The 20,985-nt window shown below is 43.2% G+C and overlaps 1 protein-coding gene across 1 annotated transcript in view; it reads right to left on the bottom strand.

Annotated features, from left to right (window-relative positions):
• Positions 1 to 4,980, bottom strand: part of LOC109891344 (protein CBFA2T2) — a 50,509-nt gene extending 45,529 nt beyond the window's left edge. Inside the window, exon 1 of the mRNA XM_020483816.2 lies at positions 4,754 to 4,980. Coding sequence (XP_020339405.2) covers positions 4,754 to 4,781 — 28 coding nt within the window. The 5' untranslated portion in view covers positions 4,782 to 4,980. The remainder of the gene's footprint in view (positions 1 to 4,753) is intronic.
• Between the last annotated feature and the right edge of the window lie 16,005 nt (positions 4,981 to 20,985).

Here is a 20,985-nt window from a genome sequence, read left to right as displayed (position 1 = left end):
CAATGGTGTCGAGCTTTACACCACTCCTGCCAACACTTGGCATTGCACATGGTGAGTTTAGGCTTGTGTGTGGCTGCTCGGCCATGGAAACCCATTTCATGAACCTCCTGACAAAAAGTTATTGTGCTGAAATTGCTTCCAGAGGCAGTTTGGAACTCGGTAGTGAGTGTTGGAACCGAGGAAACAATTTGTACGCACTACGCGCATCAACACTCGGCGCTCCCGTTCTGTGAGCTTGTGGTCTACCACTTCACGGCTGGGCCGTTAATGCTCCTAGACATGTAACTGTTATGAAAGTTGTATTGTCAATTTGTTTTGTATTTAAATGCCACTTTAAAAGTGTATGTGACACTGCAACAAAATTTACCCGTTGGGACAAAGTCAGTAAAATAAGAACTGCATTCAGTATGATCTAAAAGACTGATCCTGGATCAGGACTATGATTACAGACCCTGAACAGACCTCCATCCCTGAGCGGCTCTGAAGCTCAGCAGGACTGGAAACAGAGCAGAGATGGATGGGGTGCAGTTTGATGAGATAGTATGAGGAGTCATAAAGCACTCGTACAACAGAGACACATGGGAAGAGTTGTAAGGGAGACTTTTCCTGAATCTTTCATCAACCGCCTTCATGACGCAAGCCTTGATTTAGGTCAGCCGGTTAGCCAGAAAAGGTTAGCATGAGCTCTAAAGCACATAACAAGACAGACTTGGACAGTGTTACGCATTCTTTGTCATGAGCTGATGTTTTCTTTTACAGCCAATGATGTGTCGCGTCAATATTCCCGATTATGACAATGTAAAGAATGCTTTGCGAGAGAAGGTTCGCAGCAACGTTCAAACTTGAGTTTCTCATTTGAAAACCAGTCCATATTGTACTATCAGTCTTCAATGGGAAACTCATACAAGCATGGATTTTAACTCTCCTCTGGGTGCTGACAAGCCCACTGCAGCTGAGCCCCAACCCCATTGACCAGGAGAGAGAGTAAGCGAGAGGGGTAGAATATCCCCGAAAGCCGTGGAGAATAGGGGGAACCAATCCGAACTAGGCTTTGTCTGGGCTGGAAGAGGGAAGAACGGGTATTAAAAAAGCATAATGTGGTGATAAGTTCCTTTCAGTTCCCTTTTTACACTGTGAGCGCTCTAATTTACTACTGGGTGACTAGTACTTTTGTTCTCGGTCAATGTCCTCTTCTTAAAGTAGGAGACTAAATAAATGCCTGCATATAATAAGGCCCCCACGTCCCACCAGTCAAATGCCCAAAAATACAGCTGGGTGGAAAGGATACATGCATTTCCAATGACGGTTTTGAAAGAAACACTTTTCAAGGCAGGACACAAGGGTCTTATCCATTTTGGGGGAACTTTTCAAAAGCACCTGAGAAATATGCTAAACATATTCCGAATCCCCTGGCTGGTTTCAAACACATGAATGTGTCATATAATATCAATGTGTAACATGGCTACAATGACACTACCTACATTATGAGGCTAGTTAGTAAAACAAAATGGAAGTGTTAACAGCTCTGCGAAGAGAGCCCTGTAGTCAACTCAACGCCATAACAAAAAGCCCCTGAGAAGTAATCATCTTAAGACGGTCTGCTGAAAAACAAACCAAGGGTTTAACATGGAGAGGGGAGCAGAGGAGCAGAAGAGAGGAGAGGAGCGGAGCACGCCCCAGCGCAGGCCCACTAATAGGTCTCGTCTCCTGTAGACTGGCATTCCAGAGGACTGTTATTGGCGGGCGATCCGAAGAGCAGGGCCCACATCTGGATCCAATCCTCCCACCCGGTCCGTGCAGCGCACAGCAACAAGAAACAGCTGTGCGAACCTGGCGTCAATTAGCTTCACATTCTCCTGACAGTTAATCCGTTCCTCTCCCCCTTTTTTTTCTTCCTCCCTCACTCTCTCTTTCTGTCTCTCTCTCCTTCACTTTAGGTTGCCTCACAGGCTGAAGTAATAGGGGTTTGTGAAATAAGGAGCAGTCAATAAGGAGCATGGATGGACGGCGACTATCTCATGAAAACACGCAACATGAGGGTCTGTCAAGGGAGAACCATTGAGTCAGTGAGTCGTGTTTAGCCTTGTGGAGGAGATTTAGGGTAGATGTCATGACTATCAAAACATGGGTGAACTTCAAAATGGATGTGAGGGAATAGATTGATTTATTTGGGGTAAATGTTTTGTTTTCATTTAGACTTTTTGGAGTTGGTATTTAGTAGTTTAGTATAGATTATGACCCTCATTACTGAATAGAAGACTTTGGAACAGAATAATTGTTTTTGTTGTGGCTCTAATTGATGAGGTTATGGAATATCGAGGCACCCTGATATTACTCAACACTAAGCATGAAAGTGTGCTCAAGTTGTTTCCACTCATAACAACACTTCACAAATGCCTAAGAATGATCTGCCTGTGCACACACATTGAACAAAATGTCATCGCCCATCAGTGACGAGTCAAACCTCAAACCCAATTCAATTCCACCCCGCTCAAATCATCTGCGTTTCTGAATCAAACATAGATTCTTCCTCTGATAGTTAATGGGAGCCAGACTTAGAGCAAACCTCCTCCAATCTGATGGGCCTGACGACGGAGCTGGATGAGCCCCCAGCCAGCGCAATACCGTGGGGCCCAGTAAAGCATTAACAGGTGTTACTGGTGGAAAAGACCCACTCGGAGACCAGAGAGAGCAGCACATGAGAGGAAATGAGGATGCTGGGCTGACTCACTCCCCGCTACAGGCACCTCTCTCTCCACAGCGCCAGGGAAATTGTCCCACACGACAACACAAAGGGGCCAGATCTGGCAACCCGGATGAGCCACTCGAGCCAAACTCAATTAGGAGCCTAATGCAAACCTGCAGGGCTTTGTAATTTATTTCCCTTTTAAAAGTCAGGGGATTGGAATCTGACTCGCTCACACACACACACACAAAGAAAAGCGAGAAAGAAAGAAGGAAAAAGGGGGAAATTGTAGGAGCGTCCAACTTGGCCACATGTTTTCAAGTGGATTTAATTGAATCAAGAGACAAAACAGCAACAATTTGGGGGAATGATTGAGAAAGAACATGAGTGATGGTGTACTACTCAGCGATGGTGTACTCCCAGCAAAGACAACGAAGGTCACCACTCTCCCATCCAAACTCTAAAACTGTTCATTTCATATAAAAAAATAAACAACTACGTACTAACTAGATGTAATTTAACATGTATCCCAGTCAGCGTTTTGGACCAAAATCCCTGAACACTAAGAACCATAAAACGATTACAGGTCTAACATGGCTGCCAGAGGAGCTCTGCTGCTCCCTGCTGGTTACTGTAACAAAAATATCATCATCATTATCATCATCATTACTGTCTTGTCTTTGTCAGGCCATCGTTTGTTATTCTGACGTTAGGGGAAAAAGGGAGACGAATTGGTGGCCCCCGGGGTCAAACAATGATACAGTTGTGCCCTGAGGCTCTGGCTAGAACTGGCGACCCCACTTGCATTGCATGACTGTGCCTTTGTCCCACAGGCTAAGTAGACAAGTGGGAGTTCTCTATTGGCAGTCTTTCGACCGCCTGGTGTTATTGTCTTGAAAAGCTGTAAACTCCAGATGGTGCAAAACTTTGCCTGGTGGATTAATTCCAAATCCTCCAATGAAAAGGCACATTTAGAGTGGCGGCCCTGCTATTGAATCAAATTGGAGCATAATAGCAGGATAGTATGAGCTATACGAGGGCAAAGCTCACAACAGAAGGATATGCATGTTATAATTGCCTAAAGTTAGGCTACAAAAATGTAATTCTCTAACCATGACATGAATGAAAACGGTCGATTATGTTTACTTACGATGAAAGTTATGAGGTAATAAAACAATGTATTAGTGAAATAATGAGACACATTTGCATTGACACCAAATGTGTGAATATTTTGGTAAATGTTGGTCCCATTGAACGTGTCTGCATACTCAACATCATAACATTAACATTATTAGGCTGCAAAACACCCTGGACTGTTTCCGCATTGTTCCTGAGTATGAGAGACCCAGGTGTAGGTGACGCAGGTTTATGTGATTTTTGAACTTTTCCTGTTGAAAAGTGATATCCCAAGTATAAATATAGTAAAGTACGCACACTAAAGGGTAAAAAAATATGTTTTGAGAAAAATTTTGTTTTTGAGAGACAACTGTAATCCTCAAGGAGTAGAGCATTAGATGAGTTGGTTTGATGGGAAGTTGTGATGTCATATCGGCCTCCCTCTTGCTTGAGGAACAATAGATAACAAAAGAGGAAAGCCCCCCCCCCCTTACCTGGACCACCTAACTACCTATTGAGATGTGCCTTTTGTTAAATGAGGTGAAAATGAGTCTGACTGCCACTTTAAATTAGCAGAGACGGAAGAGGAAGCCAGACACCCCACTCCCATGTTTGTTTTCCCTTTTCTCCTGGTTAGTGTTAATTTACGTAGACCAAACCCAGCTGCTATTGCATTGGTGTCTATGGGAGACAGACCCAGTTAAGTAGACCGGAACTGAACAATTATAATCAATGGTAAACGACCTATGTAATATATCTTCATTTATCCACCATCTTTGATTTTTAGCGCATCTGATCCACACACATTGTCATAGGATAATATACAAATAATCCAAATAATAATACCCCAAAACGCCCACAAACACGTGTTGGGTGTATTTTACAACACCAAAACATATACCACCCCACAGCATTAGCCTACATAGATACTAGTTTAGTTAGGCTACTTACATTGAAAAGCGCCCGGAATCCCGACCATGCTCTTCGCACTTTGAATGACAGTGTGCACGTTTCAAGGCACAGCCAACTGTAATTAAAATGATATATGCTCGTCGATTGATATCTCGCATTGACTTGTTGTTTCTCAATGAAGATAAAAGCCCGCTGTGATTCGTAACACTGCATCAGGTATCACGGGGCATAGGCTGCTACTGTAGCAAGATTGCGCTGAATATTTGAGTGGGCGGGACTATTTGTAATCCTTTCGCCAAAAAGCAAATACACTGCTGCGTTATTACACTGTCGTAACAGCAGGGAAATACGAACACCAGTGTTTTGGAAATGATTAACGCGAGTCACGACAGAATAGACCACCACTTGCTCACATATCCACGGTTTAGACCAAATGTTTTTTTGTTGCTTTGGAGCCATTTCTTTTAAATCAAGATATCCATTAGGTTTTTGGCAATGCATATAGGTCATATACTGTAGTCTTAATGTCATTAGGCTACTTGTCAACATTCCATGGTGAGAATGTTTAGATTGATTCGGTGCTGTATTTTGGTCATGTTGTGGGCTAATTTGAGCATAGATGCACAGCCATCACATGTGCTAATCAATACATTCATATTTACGGAAATATGTATACAAATCTATGAACTCATTACTGTAAGCATCTACAAATGACTAAAATGTAAAATAGTTGATAATAATAATAATGTACACTCAACAGAGATGGCCGTAGGCCTAAAACACATACACTTCCAATATTTATTTGAGGCATCCTCGTGCCATGTATAGAGTGTTGCTTTCTTGCCTTTCTACAACACAACAACCTATTGAAGGGAAGGAATGATTGGCATTGGACCCCATCCAGGCCCTCATATGTTGTTTCTCTAGCAAACACGATATTTAATTTGGTTGCTGAGAGCTAGCCCCCCCCCCCCCCCCCCCTCATTCCCTCCCCTAGCCACGCAAACACATGCCACATGCTCCTGCCTCCTCCCCCATCCACCACCCCTGCAAGGCTGCCACCTGCTCTAGGGAGCATGATGCACAGCTGCTGAGTTACAATAACAAATGAACGCCCACCATGACCCTGTCCAATACCTGCTACTACAGGCTGCAGCCCATCAACCCCACCAGGGACCTTCACCTATCGGAGGGTGGCTTGAAGAGGGAGCAAGAGAGCTTGTCATTTTTGGGTCTGCTCTTGTCTGCTTTCTCAACTGCATCGAACTGATCTGTAAGAGAGTGTGTTTGGACAAGGAGTGAGAGAGGGGGAGGGAGATATTATTGTCTTATGAGTTTACTTTGACAATGTAAAAAAAGTGCTTTAACTTCCCATGTCAATAAAGTTTATTGAATTGTATTGACAGAGGGAGAGATTGTCACCTTTGAGTCTGCACTCAACTGCATCTACAGCATCTTCAAACATTTGAGGTGGGAACAGGCTTTTTGCATGTAATACCCTATATCTTCATCATCTCCATCCACATAGTTTACTATTCTAGGGAACAGATGAATAGGGAATAGATTAAGAAAATATATGATGGAAGAAATTCAAGGTTGGGTTTGATAGGTCAAAGTCTCACACCATAGTACCAGTCCCAAGTTTGGACACGCCTACTCATTCAAGGGTTTTTCTTTATTTTGACTATTTTCTACATTGTGGAATAATAGTGATGACATCAAAACTATGAAATAACATATGGAATCATGTAGTAACCAAAAAAGTGTTAAATAAAAAAATATATATTTGAGATTTGAGATTCTTCAAAGTAGTTACCTTGATGACAGATTTGCACACTCTTGGCAGTCTCTTAGCCAGGTTCATGAAGTAGTCACCTTTGTAGTCACTTTTGTTAAAAGTACATTTGTGAAATTTCCTTCTTAATGCATATGAACCAATCAGATGTGTTGTGACAAGTTATGGATGGTATACAGAAGATAGCCCTATTTGGTAAAATACCAAGTCCATATTATGGCAAGAATAGCTCAAATAAACAAAGACAAATGACAGTCCATTACTTTAAGACATTAAGGTCAGTCAATCGGGGCGGCAGCGTAGCTTTGTGGTTAGAGTGTTGGACTAGTAACCGAAAGGTGGCAAAATCAAATCCCCGAGCTGACAAGGTACAAATCTGTCGTTCTGCCCCTGAACAAGGCAGTTAACCCAATGTTCCTAGGCCATCATTGAAAATAAGAATTTGTTCTTAACTGACTTGCCTAGTTAAATAAAGGTTAAATATAAAATAAAAATATCTGGAAAATTTCAAGAACTTCGAAAATTTCTTCAAGTGCAGTTGCAAAAACCATCAAGCGTTATGATGAATTTGGCTCTCATGATGACAGCCACAGGAGAGGAATACCCAGAGTTATCTCTGCTGCAGAGGATAAGTTCATTAGAGTTGAAGCCCAAATAATTGGGCTGCAACTCTGGGTGTTCAAACAACAGACACATCTCAACATCAACTGTTCAGAGGAGACTTTGTGAATCAAGCCTTCATGGTCAAATTGCTGCAAAGAAACCACTACTAAAGGACACCAGTAAGAAGAAGAGACTTGCTTGGCCAAGAAACATAAGCAATGGACGTTAGACCAGGGGATATCTGTCTTGGTCTGACGAGTCCAAATTTGAGGTATTTGGTTCCAACTGCCGTGTCTGTGAGATGCAGAGTAGGTGAATCGATGATCTCGTCATGTGTGGTTCCCACCGTGAATCATGGAGGAGGTGTGATGTTGTGGGGGTGCTTTGCTGGTGACACTGCCAGTGATTTATTTAACCAGCATGGCAACCACAGTATTCTGCAGTGATACACAGTATACTATAATTTATTTTTCAACAGGACAATGACCAAAACACACCTCCAGGCTGTGTAAGGGCTATTTGACCAAGAAGGAGAGTGATGGTGCTGCATCAGATGACCTGGCCTCCACAATCACCCAACCTCAACCAAATTGAGATGGTTTGGGATGAGTTGGACCGCAGAGCAAAGGAAAAGCAGCCAACAAGTGTTCAGCATAGGTGAGAACTCTTTCAAGACTGTTGGAAAAGCATTCCTCATGAAGCTGGTTGAGAGAATTCCAAGAGTGGTGTGCAAAGCTGTCATCAATGCAAAAGGTGGCTACTTTGATGAATCTCAAATATAAAATATATGTAGATTTATTTAACACTTTTTTGGGTTACTACATGATTCCATGTGTTATTTCATAGTTTTTATGTCTTCACTATTATAATTATTATGTAGAAAATGTCACGCCTTGGTCTTAGTATTTTGTGTTTTCTTTAATTATTTGTTCAGGCCAGGGTGTGACATGGGTTATTGTGTTGTCGTATTGGGTTTTTTTGTAGGCATTGGGATTGTGGTTGATTAGGGGTGTGTCTCGTGTAGGCTTGGCTGTCTGAGGCGGTTCTCGATCAGAGTCAGATGATTCTTGTTGTCTCTGATGGGGAACCGTATTTAGGTAGCCTGAGTTTCGCTTTGTATTTCGTGGGTGATTGTTCCTGTCTCTGTGTAGTTTCACCAGATAGGCTGTAATTAGGTTTCACGTTCCGTTTGTTGTTTTTTGTATTTATAAGTTATTTCATGTGTCACTTTTTTCATTAAAGTCATGAGTAACCACTACGCTGCATTTCGGTCCGACTCATATATATATGCCATTTAGCATACACTTTTATCCATTTTACCTTTGTGTGGTCCAGGAAAGTGTTGACAAGTGATAACCTTTAGAGTAACTAAACAGTACCTAAAACCACTAGTAAAACAACTCAGTAACACGTTCACAAAAGATAAAGTCAAAGACTGGGGAGTCAGACGGCCGGGATTTGCCGTCATTATTTCCCTGTGCGTGACAGCTGGCCCCGGCGTCTTTGTCACTGCTCCCTTAATCACACACCAGCAGGTCTGCTGCAGCCTGCCACTGAGCTGTGGGTAACCTGACAGATCGCACACCCTGCCACACTTCCTGCTCCTACTGACTGTCCGGCCCTTGTCCGGTGACTCTTAACCTGACCCGGGGACGAATTTGGGTCAGGTGGGGTTAGGGCCAAGGCCATGGTTTGGTGGGTTTGGGGGGCCAGCAAGACGGGTCGCGGTTCTCTTGGTCGCTGTGGTCGTCATTCATCAACTCTGTGCCTGCTGTCCACTTGTCCCCCCCCCCCACCTCTTTTTTTGTTGTCCTCCGCATGTTGATCCCACACAGCGGCACGCGTATCAGCTGAGCTCAGGAAACGGTCGTGTCAGAGGGGTCATGCGGCAGACGCCGTGTTAATTCTCTAGAATTAGCACAGCCATCACCCTCAACGCGCACACACACAGACACGCACACCATCAGTCTTGACACACACATGTACACCACCACCCCTCAAACCGCACGCATGCACGCGCACACACACACACACACACACAACCTCAATACACACATGCTCCAAATCCCGCTAGTACTACCCCATCAATCAAATATGAGACAGTAGAGAGGGCATCCATATCATGCGTGGGGTTAAGCGTAGGGGGGAGAGCAGGGGAGGAACCCCAGACAGACAGACAGACAGACAGACAGACAGACAGACAGACAGACAGACAGACAGACAGACAGACAGACAGACAGACAGACAGACAGACAGACAGACAGACAGACAGACAGACAGACAGACAGACAGACAGACAGACAGACAGACAGACAGACAGACAGACAGTGTGGATTACAACATCCATGGGCCAGATGGAGAGAGAGAGAGATAGCCCATTATGTAGATCCTCCCTCTGTCCTCATGCATCTATACCTTTACATTATTCAGGGAGAAAAGGGCGACAGTAAATAATGAGCGCATCGAACGCCGAGGGGACAATAGAGGACAGAGCTATAGGGCAGAAGGCGCACAGGTCTCAGGTGCAGCCTCCCTGACCTCGAACTCTCCCTTGACCCCTCATTGCCATCCAAAGTCTCACTCATGGCTCGAGTCACCTCTGTCTGTGGTACTGTATATTCCAGGTGGGGGATGCATATTGGTTAATGGATGGAGTGAGTCGCCCTAACCTATCCACCCCAACTTATTAAAAGGCATTGCAATGTAAAGTACTATATGCACACTGCGTTCATCTGAAACCAGCTGTTGCCAACTAACTAGGGTGTGGGAAGATGGATGTTCTCTCTCTCCCTCTCTCTCTCACACACACACACACCAGGCTAACAGTCAGGGCCCTGGGCCACGTAACCTTGTCTCAATCAGGGTGGCAGAGCCCAACCTCCATCCCTCCCCCCACCACCCCCTTGACAAGCTGCTTGGGGTAGCAGGCCAGGCTGCCAGCCGTCCACTCAGACAGACACACTGGCCCATATGGCAGCAGCTCTGCAGATCTGGAGAGGGGGAAGGGGGTCGAGATGGAGGGGGGAGTTTAAATTAATCAGCAGACCATCCCCAACTGTCCACCACTCCACCACCACCGTCTTCAGGGAGTTGAGACCGTCTTCAGGGAGTTGAGGCCGTCTTCAGGGAGTTGAGACATGGTTTAGATTGTGGCTGATTGTAGTTACGTGTCTGTTTTTTTGAGGGGAGGATTGTGTTTGTATTTGTGAATGCGTATGTTATGTTTGTATATGCATACACACATATAGTGACTTCAGAAAGTATTCACACCCCTTTACTTTTTACACATTTTGTTATTACAGCCTGAATTGAAAATTAATTAAATGGGGATTTTGTATCACTGACCTACACCAATACCCCATAATGTCAAAGCGGAATTATGTTATTTTATTAATTCATTTAAAATGAAGAGCTGAAATGTCTTGAGTCATTAAGTATTCAACCCCTTCATTATGGCAAGCCTAAGTCAATTCAGGAGTAAAAATGTGCTTCATAAGTGGCATGGACTCTGTGTGCAATAATAGTGTTTAACACGATTGTTGAACGACTACCTCATCTCTGTAACCCGCATATACAATTATTTGTAAGACCCCTTAGTCGAGCCGTGAAAATCAAACACAGATTCAACCACAAAGATCAGGGAGGTTTTACAATGTCTCGCAAAGATGGTCACCTATTGGCAGATTTTTTTTAAATCAAGAAAAAACAGCAGACATTGAATATCCCTTTGAGCATGTTGAAGTTAATAATAACATTTTAGATGGTGTATCAACCCACCCAGTCACTACAACGATACAGACATCCTTCCTAACTCAGTTGCCAGAGAGGAATGAAACCTCTCAGGGATTTCACCATGAGACCATGGGTGACAGTTACAGAGTTTAAGGAAACTGGATCAACAACATTGTAGTTACTCCACAATGCTAACCTAAATGCTAACCTAAATGACAGACCAGTTCCTATTCATTACTCACAACCCTGCGTGTTGGAGATTTTCGAGGGTTGTGTCCCCTTCTCTACTCTCGCTAATCTCTCTCTTCTACCCTTTTCTTTGGACGGACCAGGAGGCAGCAACAGTAACAGTGGCTTGACCGCGGCTGGCGCTGCCTTTCTGGTCCAGCAGCAAAAGCTGGTAACGCCTGAAGGACTGGAAGGACCCCAGACAGCATCACCCCCCCCCCCCCCCCACCAGAACCAGAGACGAGGACGAAGGACCAAAGAGACCAACCTACGCCGGGAGCGAGCAGATTTTCCCGGTCCCGGTCCCAGCCCCAACACCAGCACCAATCCTGGACACAGCACCGACCAATCTTAACTGCTACCTTCATCCAGCAACTGCCAGCTACCGCTTCCCCTCCCCAACACAAAGACACAAACACACCGTCAACAACTCTACCTGACCAACCATAGCTGACTGACTAACAAATTGAAGGATTGATGATTGTTACATGATATTTGATTGAATTAATTTTTTGTTTGTTTTTGGTAATAGTTTTTTGTGATTTTATTTTTGTTGATTTGATTAACTTAAGTTAGATTATCGCTTATTTATTGTTAGAATATTTGGGGGGGAATATTATCTAAATTTTCTTTGAAATTTGACCACTTAACGATTTTTGAAATATCCCAATAAATTGACCTAAATGAATATAAGGAAGCCTATACAGAATAAATATATTCTAAAACATGCATCCTGTTTGCAATAAAACAGTAAAACCACAAAGAAATGAACTTTATGGACCGAATACAAAGCGTTATGTTTGAGGCAAATCCAACACAACACATCCATGTGTACCAATTTTTCATATTTTCAAGCATGGTGATGGCTGCATCATAATATGGTTATTTTTTATTTTACTGTGCAAGTCAGTTAAGAACAAATTCTTATTTTCAATGACGGCCTAGTGGGTTAACTGCCTGTTCAGGGGCAGAATGACAGATTTGTACCTTGTCAGCTCAGGGATATGAACTTGCAACCTTTCGGTTACTAGTCCAATGCTCTAACCACTAGGCTTCCCTGCCCCATGCTTGTCATTGGCAAGGACTAGGGAGATTTTGGGGGAATAAAAATAAACGGAATAGAGCTAAGCACAGGCAAAATCCTAGAGGAAAACGTGGTTCAGTCGGCTTTCAAACTGACACTGGGAGACAAATTCACCTTTCAGCAGGACAATAACCTAAAACACAAGGCCAAATATACACTGGAATTGGTTACTAAGATGACATTGTATGTTCATGAGTGGCCTATGTACAGTCTTGACTTAAATCAGCTTGAAAATCTATGGCAAGATTTGAAAATGGCTGTCTAGCAATGACAGCCTACTTGACAGAGCTTGAATATTTCTTTTAAGAATAATATGCAAATATTGTACAATCCAAGTGATTCTAACATGTGTTCTCAGGGGGTTGAATAGTATTTAATGAAGATACATGAGTGTTTTATTTTTCCTTCATTTTTTACAAATGTTTGAATTTTTATTCCACTTTGACATTACAGATTACTTTCTGTAGATCGTTGACAAAAATGAAAATTAAATCCATTTGAATCCCACTCTGCTACACAACAAAATGTGGAAAAAGTCAAGGGTTGTGAATATCTTCTGAAGGTACTGTACACACACACATACAAACACACACACACACACACACACACACACACACACACACACACACACACACACACACACACACACACACACACACACACACACACACACACACACACACACACACACACACACACACATACACACACACACAAATCAGAATCATCTGCATCTATGCAAAGTTTAAACATCCGGAAGATGATTATGTGCTTATATATATAGCTGCGTGTGCTCACTTTGGTGTATACCTGTGTGCAAATGCATTAGTGTGTGCTGGCTCCATTGTAAATGTTTGGAACTACACGCGAGTGTGTGCGTGTATGTGTGTGGGTTATTTTGGGTTTGTGTGGATTTATACGGTTAACCCTCAAGTGTGTGTTTGTAACTACGCTCATGGGCCTTTGTTGAGTCTTATATGAACCCATGGTGTTCCATTCAGTGTAGCTTTTAAGAATATTAAATTGTATCCTTTAGAATGGCTTGGGGTGGCCACCTGCCGTACAAATTACAAAGGAGCAACAGCATGACAGATGTATGAAGACTAGGTCATATGGTCAAAGAATTTTTCAGAATTGTGCCCATTGTTATGTGTGCCACTCAAATCAAGCAGCGTTGTCCGCATAGATATCACCTCTGATACCGAAAGTGTGTAACATGAATACATCATAAATACTAAAGTCATTCTTGTTGCAGTGACTTGGAAGCCTTCATTTTAATAACAGTGCTTGTGTCTGTGACTATCATTTCCGTCAGTGTATTTTGACCTCGGTCAAGGCCTTTAAAATTTACAGTGTTTTAACACATATCAGAGTGGTAGCAATACATTATATTGTCAGACCTGGGAATGTTATTCTGGGATCCAACTTTAAACACATCACTTACTCAATTGAACAATCAATCAATGTCTGTTTGTCTGTCTTGCTATCTATCTAGACATCTTTAACAGATTAATTTAAGTAACCTTTGGATATCAGCCTAAGTGTACATGTCTGTGTTTGGATTTCATGTGTTTGTGTGTGTGTGTGTGGGGGGGGGGGGGGGGGGGGGGGGTATTGAAAGTATATTGAAATGGACATCTGTCTGGAAATGCTGTACTCAAGACACTATTGAGGTAAACACTTAATCCTATGGTGCATGGGGTGGGGGGTTGGGGTACAAAGGGTGCTGGTGGCATTTATGTGGCTTGGCTTTGTATCATATGAATATGTTACACCATAACAAAGCTAGGGATAGATGGCATTGAACACGAGTTCACACAGACAACAGGGCCCGTATTTATAAATCGTCTCAGAGTAGGAGTGCTGATCTAGGATCAGGTCCCCCAGTCCATATAATGTAATTCATTATGATCTAAAAGGATAAACTGATCCTAGATCCGACTCCAGACTACATATGCCCCCCAGTGGTGGGACTTCGATTTCCGCTTATGAGTGACTTCCCCTTTTCCACATATCCTCTAATCTTTCTCCCATTTCAGTCTTAAATAAAGTATTGTAGTTACAGTATACAGTAGCAGTATTGAAAAGTATTAAAGTATTGTAAAGTATTATAGTTATAGCTGAGGTCAGAGGTCATCCCACATTGCTACATTATCCCAATCATGTAACTAGATTTCGGAAACCGATATGTTTGTGTCACATTTAGCTTTTCCTGTTTTTCATGTACTGCTCCGTATTGCTCCGGGGTGAAGTTTCCCTTAGGTACAGGTCTAGGATCAGCTTCCTCTCCCCCAATCCTAACCATTAGTTGGGAGACTTCACCATACACTCTTCTGTATCGGCATTTCTTATGTGTCACATTAGTGTCACCCCAGGATGAGCAGACATAACATTCTTATGTGAAGAGACCTGAAAGTTCACAAGAAGTCACATGCAATAGATAGGTTTGACCACTAGAGGGTAACAAAGGTTTGGGAAACAAAGAAAGATGATCGAACAGCTCCATTTACAACTTCTTCTTAGTTTCTTAGTTACTTTTCATTTTGGTATTTGCAACATAACAGTATAAACTCTCCAAAAACTATTATTAGTACAATTCGTTTCTTAGTTACTTTTCATTTTGGTATTTGCAACATAACAGTATAAACTCTCCAAAAACTATTATTAGTACAAGCACACCTGAATAGAAAATATTAGAAAATGTATTCCACACACACACACGTTGTATTGCAGTTCGTGTCCCTTGGGGCCACCTCTTTCCTCTGTGCATCATCATGTGTTAAAGGTAGACTACATACATTTGGAAGGGACTCCATTAGTGTACTTCCTCCCTGTATCCTTGTCAGGGGAGTTGCAGTACAAAAAGGACATAACCTAGAGAGAGAGAGGGCCATGCATACAGGTTGAGGGCCACTCATTCTAAATAGGGGTACAGTAACTGCTGTGCTGCCTTGTAGCAGATACAGTGCAGCGGTGCATTCACAGCTAACCTACATAGCTTGACAGACTCCGACAAGCTCCCTTCTCGCAACTGTCTGGTTGCATTCCAAATAGCACCCTATTCCCAATTAGTCCACGAGCCAGGGGTGTGTCGGTCGGGCTCACTTGGGGTGACAATGTCTCATAGTGATTTCTTTGAAGGTCTATGTCCCTAGAGTTGGAAAATGTGTGATAGCAGTGCAGCTATGGTAGCTTTCTGTGTGTTATCACTCTTTCTTTCATTCGTCTATCCCATTCATTGTTTACAATAAAAATATTACCCCATGACAAAAAATGTCAGTATACAACAGGTAATTGGTAACTTATACCGTTTAACCATATATCATTGGAAAGCTTAGATTCACAATTTCCACATAGACACCAAGAGCCTTAAACATGAATACATCATAAATACTAAAGTCAATCTTGTTGCAGTGACTTGGAAGCCTTCACTTTAAAAATGGTACTTGTGTCTGACTATCATATCAGTCAATATATTGAACCTCGCACAAGGCCTTTGAAATAACAAATTATATTTTACACTTAAATCAAAGCTGCAGCAATACATTGTATTGTCAGACTTGGGAATGTTATTCTGGGATCCAACTTTAAACACACTTTGACTTACTATCTATCCACCCACCTCTGTCTGTCTGTCTGTCTGTCTGTCTGTCTGTCTGTCTGTCTGTCTGTCTGTCTGTCTGTCTGTCTGTCTGTCTGTCTGTCTGTCTGTCTGTCTGTCTGTCTGTCTGTCTGTCTGTCTGTCTGTCTGTCTGTCTGTCTGTCTGTCTGTCTGTCTGTCTGTCTGTCTGTCTGTCTGTCTGTCTGTCTGTCTGTCTGTCTGTCTGTCTGTCTGTCTGTCTGTCTGTCTGTCTGTCTGTCTGTCTGTCTGTCTGTCTGTCTGTCTGTCTGTGTCTGTGTCTGTGTCTGTGTCTGTGTCTGTGTCTGTCTGTCTGTCTGTCTGTCTGTCTGTCCATATACAGTTCTTTAACAGATTAATTTAAGTTACTTTTGGATATCAGACTACGGGTCGGTCGGGCTCACTAGGGGTGACAGTGTTTCATAGTGATTTTTGAAGGTCTATGTCCCTAGTTGGAAAATGTGTGAAAGTAGTGCAGCAGTGGTAGCTGTCTGTGTGTTATATGACTCTCTTTCCTCCTTCTATCCCAGGGCTCTCCAACACCGTTCCTGGAGAGCTACCCTCCAGTAGGTTTTCAATCCAACCCCAGTTGGAACTAACCTGATTGAGTTTATCAACCTGCTAATTATTAGAATCTGTTTTTTGTTTTTTTTAACACACACACAGCTAGAATATGGGTCTAAAAAGATTTATAGATACAGGCCCAGAATTCACGCATTAACCCCACAGGAGCCTTTTTCTTATATGGCCACTAAACTTAATGGGGACTTATTGGACAACTTCGCCTGACCATACCTGTATGAAATATAATAGTATGCCCAAAGACATTAAGTTGTTCCTGGTGATATAATACAACAAAATGAGCCAAATATGTAAAGATGATAGATTATTGATAGAATTGTGGTAAGAATGTGCCCAAATCACTGATTTCTGAAGATGTTATGATCAATAACTTGCCATATTTAAATCTTCAAATATGTGAAATTGTAACAAAGACACAGGAAGCAGGTGAAGTCGGTGAGTTTAAGATGAACAAACACAGAGCGAGTACAAGAACGAGCGTAGCGTCCGAACACACAGAAACAATACTGCCTGATGGGTGATACAATGGAATGGCCCCACAAACCCGGGGGCTCGGCTTCCAGCAGAGCGGGAGATTACTGGTGGAGAGCCAGTGGTGATCACCTCGTACGGAACACTGGAGCCTCACTGCAGTGGTGGTCTGCCTGCTCATTCTGGGGGCGCCTCAGCGTTCCAAACCATGGAAAACAGAAAGGAAAACGGAGCCCACTGCTGCTCATGTTCCCAGGTGATATTTGTTTACAACAACGTTTTGACCCTGAGGTTTTCATCAGGCATCCATATGTACACACAGGGGGAGTACTCAATGACATCACTTCCTGAAACAGGAGGTTAAAAAAAGGTAGTATAACACTTTCACAATATTAACATTCAATGTATCAAAATATCAAAATATATGATCATACACAGGGAATGTGATCAATATTTACAGTAATATACATACAATATTCAATTAGGACAATAAAAATGGTTTCAAGTCAAACTCCTCGTTAAGGCCAAGAGGAGACAGTGTTTGAGCCTGTGGGTCCAGAAATATTCCCTTTGAAGAAGTTGCCTCTCAATGTTCCCTCCCCTGCATGACATCTTGACCACTTCTATTCCAATGTATCTCAGAGAACTAATATGATGTCCAGCTTGTACAAAATGAGCAACAACCAGATTTGTTGTCTCACCTGTCCATATATTGCTGCGTTGCTCACTGATCTGTGTCTTAAGGCTTCTATGGCTTTTCCCTATGTAAGATAGACCACAAGGACATTTCAACATGTAAATAACATTGGTGGACATGCAGGTAATCAGGCCCTTGATCTTAAATCTTTGTCCTGTGCATTCCAAACCACTCTTCCACCGCAGGAGCGGCGGTCTGGCTTGGCGTCCACGGAGTCAGGGTCAGCTGGTACCCCAGGACGCGCTGGAAGGGACACAGCCCGGTGGAGGAGTGATGAAGTGAATTCTGGGTGTTCTCCGCCCAGCAAAGGAGTCGGGCCCACTCTCCCTGCCGTTTCTGTCAGTGACTCCTAAGGAAACTCGCCAGCTCCTGGTTCATCCACTCCGCCTGCCCGTTGGACTGAGGCCAGTACCCGGAAGTGAGGCTGACCGTGACCCCCAGCTTCTCCGTGAAGGCTCTCCATACTCATGACGTTAATTGGGGGCCATGGTCGGAGACAATGTCCTCTGGGAGGCCATAGTTCAGGAAGACCTGCTGGAACAGTGCCTCAGCAACCTGGAGAGCGGTAGGGAGGCCAGAAAGCGGGATAAAAACAACATTTTGAGAATCTGTCCAAAACAACCACAATAGCAGTGTAACCATCAGAAGAGGGGAGATCAGTGATGAAATCAATGGACAGATGAGAACAAGGCCGCTGAGGTACGGGAAGGATTTTCCCTGCTGGAGCATGCCGAGGAAATTTGGTTTAGGCACAACGGAGCAGGAGTTGACATAGCAAACGACATTCTGCGCCAAGGTGGGCCACCAGTACTTAGCAGAGGTTGATTGAATGGTGCGGGTGATACCTAGGTGTCCAACTTATAGGGGCCATACTTAAGGAGAGATGAGACGATGGATCTGAAGATCTTAATGAAGCGGTGGTAGAAGATGGCTAACCCTAAAAACCGTTGTAGTCCCTTTATGGTGGTTGGGACTGGCCATGAGCTGATTGCCTCGACCTTCCTTTCATCCATAACCTCTCCCTGCGGGCTGATCCGGTATCCCAGGAAGGAGACAGAGGACTGATGGAACTGACACGTTGCGCTGCCTTGACGTACAGGTGGTTCTCCAGGAGATGTTCCAGGACTTCCTGGACTTGGGAGATGTGATCCTCAAAGGTGGCCGAGTAGATCAGGATGTCGTCGATATACACGACCACCTGACACCCAAGCATGTCGCGGAACGCCTCATTCACGGATGCCTGGAACACCGACGTAGTGCCCAGACATCGTGCTGAGGGCCATATTCCATTCATCCCCCTCACGGATGCGGATAAGATTGTAGGCACTCCGCAGGTCCAGGTTAGTAAAAAAATACAAATAAACAGGTACCGCGGAGCTGTTTCATGGCGGCCGGCACCAACGGGGAGTGGTACTTGGTGGTGATGGAATTGAAACCTCTGTAGTCGATGCATGGACGTAGACCACCCTCCTTCTTGGCCACGAAGAAGAAGCCTGCCGACGCAGAGGAGGTGGATGGGCAGATGAAACCCTGTTGGAGAGCCTCCTGGATGATGCAGTATTCTGTAACGAAGATGCAGAGAGTCAGGGAAGCAGGTGCAGTCGGTGAGTTTAATATGACCGACTATAGAGCAAATACAAGAACAAGCATAGAGTCTGAACATGAACACAGAAACAATATTGCCTGATGGGTGATACAAAGAAGTGCTAGATAAAGGGGAAGTATTCAGGGAAGTAATGAAGTCCAGGTGTGCCTGATGAGGAGGTGCAGGTGTGCGTAATGAAGGTTGCCAGGTGTGCTTAATGATGAGTTGCCAGGACCGGTGGTTAGTAGCCTGCCGATGTCGAGCGCCGAAGAGGGGGAGTGGGAGTAGACATGATATATACGATATGCATGTGAATAGTCATGGATGTGACCTAGGATACTAACATTGTTTATCATTTTAATCAGCTCACATCCATGACTATTTACATGTACATATCAATTTGACACGTTTGAAGATGAAATGTTGCAAATATTGATCATAACATTTTCAGAAATGTTGGGAACATTCTTACCACAATTCTGTGAATAATTTTCCATCTTTATATATCTTTCACACCTAGCTTATTTGGTTGTGTATTATACATCACTATGAACATTTTAAGATATTTTAGGGAATACCACAATTATATTTATTGGAAAAAGTTTCTGTGGGGTTAAAGGGGAATGGAAACACTCGGATTTAGAATGCTAGCTAACTGTAAATCGCCATTTTGGCATTGTTGCGTCACTGACAGGAGAGAAAAGTTTGGAACTCACCAATGTAACCTGGAAAACATTCTCTGCCGACAACACAAATACCAACTTTGGAGGACTGAATAGGCTGGGGAGGGTCAATGTCCATACCAAAGTTAAAAATGCTCTACTTGCAACTACTTGCAACCATCGGGAAAGCACACAAATAATCTAAAAGATTTACATGGTCTCCTTTTAAAAAGGCAACCTCTGCGTGAAGAGATCCATTAGGCAGCAGGCAGGCACAATGCAGGAAAAAATGCCCCAATGTGACCATCAATGAGGATGCATTGTGTGACGAGGTTGCTGGCCTGCAAGAGTTCCTAAAGGGGGGATCGCTTGAAGAATGGAAAACATCTGAGACACCACTTAGTCAGAGATGGAGCACGGTGGTTACCCACTTCAAAGAGAATTACATCCCACACACTAACCTGGCTAGATTAGCATCTGTTGTCATGTACTTACCTGGAAGTAATGCACCAGTCGAGAGAGTGTTCTCCCAAATGAATGATATATGGACAGCAGCAAGAAATAGGTTCACTGGTCCTACCATCAAGGCCATGCTTATTGTGAAGACAAAATTCAACCTCCCCTGCAAAGAGTTCATTGAGAAGCTGGCAAAAAGACAGAGCAATCCTGAAGAAAACACATTCTTCTGAGAAATATACAGATTAGGTTGGTATAAGTATATTATGTAGTTACCAATCTCATCATCTTATTTCTTTATTATGTTGTTAAGTATTTCACATATACTATTGTGTTTTTTCAATTTTTCTCATGTTCTCTTCTGCTCTTACTCTACCCAGACTACAGGACCACTGAATGGCTGTTCAGATCGGACAGTTCTGTCTTGTCTGTAGTGTTTCTGTAGTATAGTTGTTTTCTCTGTCTATCACAGTGTGCCTGTTAGACTAAATACAATGAAACCGGAATTGTCCCCATTTTTTCCCCCATAGATAATAACATTGGATATTTTAATGATATATTGACCGCCGAACTGGAAATGTCCCCGGTTTCCATTTCAGAAATCTGGTCACCTTATGTTTGGCGAGATGATAACTCATTCACCATCTGATTCGACGACCGGAGTTCGAATAGCAGACGGCATCATTAATTCATGAAATCTCATTCTAACCAATAATGGAGTGTGCTCATTATAAATGAATGGTGATTTAGTTTCGGT

This window comes from Oncorhynchus kisutch, linkage group LG1 (genome assembly GCF_002021735.2).
Source record: "Oncorhynchus kisutch isolate 150728-3 linkage group LG1, Okis_V2, whole genome shotgun sequence".
In the NCBI taxonomy this organism is placed as follows: Eukaryota; Metazoa; Chordata; class Actinopteri; order Salmoniformes; family Salmonidae; genus Oncorhynchus; species Oncorhynchus kisutch.
Note: the sequence above shows the minus strand (reverse complement) of the source record. Positions and strands in the feature narration are given on the sequence as shown.